At 41.6% G+C, this 2,435-nt stretch overlaps 2 protein-coding genes across 2 annotated transcripts; one reads left to right on the top strand and one right to left on the bottom strand.

Moving 5' to 3' along the window:
• Positions 1 to 782: 782 nt before the first annotated feature.
• On the top strand, positions 783 to 1,600 carry LOC121965478 (gamma-crystallin S-1-like). The gene is made up of 3 exons (XM_042515622.1): positions 783 to 791; positions 952 to 1,194; positions 1,267 to 1,600. Exons 1-3 carry the CDS (start codon positions 783 to 785, stop codon positions 1,534 to 1,536), a joined length of 522 nt encoding a protein of 173 aa, XP_042371556.1. The 3' UTR covers positions 1,537 to 1,600.
• Positions 1,601 to 1,841: 241 nt separating this feature from the next.
• LOC121965479 (gamma-crystallin-5-like) lies at positions 1,842 to 2,188 on the bottom strand (the record flags this gene model as incomplete). The annotated part of the gene is made up of 1 exon (XM_042515623.1): positions 1,842 to 2,188. A coding segment is annotated over one exon (276 nt), but the record flags the coding sequence as incomplete, so codon positions are not given.
• Positions 2,189 to 2,435: the final 247 nt, after the last annotated feature.

Raw genomic sequence — 2,435 nt, 5'->3', positions numbered from 1 at the left:
TAAAAAAAAGACAAAGAAAGAGTCACGTGCAGGGTGTATTGAAAGGGCTTTCTAGAGCTTAGTGCATAGAGATGATAACAATATGGGGGATTGAAGCCAAACAAAAGCGAAACTGAAAGGACGAGAGACTACATACAACAGGTGGTTATGCTGACATGAAGAGAATAATGTTCACTGAATTGAAAAATCATATAAAAGCTGCAGCTATAAATGGACGCAAGGCAGTGGTTGTGCTCACTTCACACGATGATGAATATACAGCCCAACGTTTAACATGTTAAATTCAAAATGTTGTATTTCAGTTGTGTCAAATGTTGAGCTTTAAAACAGACAGGATCACTGCGTGCTCCATACAGTACAGTACAACAAACATCTGCATTGGATTTCACATGTATAATATTATGTGTTCTACTGTATAGTACGCAGATTTGTAAATGAGAGATAGAAAAAAATAAACTTTGTACAAACAAATATGACTTTCACATGTGATCTTCATACTGTTATACAATATCAGTCTATTCCACACAAAATGTATGTTTGCAGATTTACTATTGATATATTTGTAGCTTCCATTATCAATCAAATCAAACTCAAAGGGAGGCCTCCACTCAAAACAGCTGATTTGCTTCAAACAAAACAAAATATTGTTCTGCGAGAAAGAGCTGAATGAGCATGTTCAGTGTTCTCAGTCACAATGACACGGGTCATCCGTGGGTTATAAAGGCAGCGTGGAGCCCAGGGCTTCTGCTGCTGCTACAGTGTTTCAAAGGTTAGCCGACACAATGGGTAAGGTAAGGCTGCTTGTTTTTCTCTGTGCCTTTTGTACGTCTGCATACCTGGACCAATTATTTAGCAGGTAAACTGGAAGCATGCTTTTATGTAGTACAGTATGTTCGCTTCTTTTTCAAGCAATATCTATATTTTTGAAATTCCTTTGATTAATCGTTCTAGATCATCTTCTACGAGGACAGGAACTTCCAGGGTCGCTCCTATGAGTGCAGCAGTGAATGCTCTGACCTGCATTCCCATTTCAGCCGCTGTAACTCCATTAGAGTTGACAGCGGGGACTGGATGGTCTACGAGAGGCCAAGCTACATGGGCTACCAGTACTTCCTGAGAAGGGGCGACTATCCCGACTACCAGCGCTGGATGGGATTTAACGACTGTGTGCGATCCTGCCGTATGATCCCTATGGTAGGTTTCAGCTTTCAATAGGTTTATTTTTGATTTACTGATATAGAGGCTCATAAATCTACTCTTCTGCAGCATCAAGGCTCACACAAAATGCTGATCTACGAGCGCCCAGAGTTCAAAGGCCAGATGATGGAGCTGATGGACGATATTCCCTCCCTGTACGAGCGCTTCCACTTAAACGACATTTCTTCTTGCAACGTGAAGGACGGTTACTGGATCTTTTACGAGCACCCTAACTACAGGGGACGGCAGTACCTGGTGCGCCCCGGGGAATACAGGAGATTCCATGAGTGGGGGAGCATGAATTCGAAGGTGGGATCCATCAGACGTATCACAGTGTGAGAAAACCTGATGTCTAAATTCTGTTTATGTAAAGTACTGTCAATAAAGTCAATAAATCTCTCCAACAATCTCTGTTCTGTCACTGCTGCTTTTGTTTTCTTTGGGTTTTTTGAGTTGAAGAGTTCAGTGGATCGAAAGGGATGGTTAGGTGACAAATTATGTCTAAATGGTTGGTTTTTTTTGATACAGAGAAAAAGTACACAAGAGTTAAGACCAAAAGTCCAAACCTAAGTTGTTGTAAGCCATGCAATTATTTCTTGAGTGGATTAAATATGACAAGAAACCAAGAGACCAAAACAGAGATACAGAGACGCACACAGTTAAAGCCCAGCATGTTTATTGAGAACAGAGAGAAGAAGAAAATTTGAAAAGACTTCTAGTTGAAGTCGGTGATTCGCCTGAGTGAGCCGATCCTTGGACTGGCGCCACCCCAGTCGCTGTATCTGCGGTATTCCCCGGGTCTCAGGTAGTAGGGTCTTCCCCTGTAGTTAGGCTGGTCGTACATGAGCCAGTGGCCGTCGACCACATTGCACGAGTTAATGTCAGACATACGCAGGCGGTCCTGGACGTTGGGGCAGTCGTCGCTCACCTCCTGCATTTGGCCGCCCATGTCTGGACGCTCATACAATCTTATTTTGTAGGAACCACGGTGCTGCAGGAAGAATAAAGTTATGAATATGTTTTTTGTCTGACACTTTTTGGGTGACTGGAAACAAAAAAAAGACCACAAATTCTATTAAACAGGATTTGTTGAGGATTTAGGTTTCCATAAAGACAAGAGGGTTTTGTCTTGCTTAAGCAAAGCTGGTTTCACTAAAGTGAAAAACTAAAACATTAAAGATTTGAGTTCCTTGGGTTTTACAATCTTCAAGGAAAATATAAGCTTAACTTATTTTTTT

This window comes from Plectropomus leopardus, unplaced genomic scaffold, assembly GCF_008729295.1.
Source record: "Plectropomus leopardus isolate mb unplaced genomic scaffold, YSFRI_Pleo_2.0 unplaced_scaffold20165, whole genome shotgun sequence".
Classification (NCBI taxonomy): domain Eukaryota; kingdom Metazoa; phylum Chordata; class Actinopteri; order Perciformes; family Serranidae; genus Plectropomus; species Plectropomus leopardus.
This window is presented reverse-complemented; position numbering and strand designations above follow the sequence as displayed.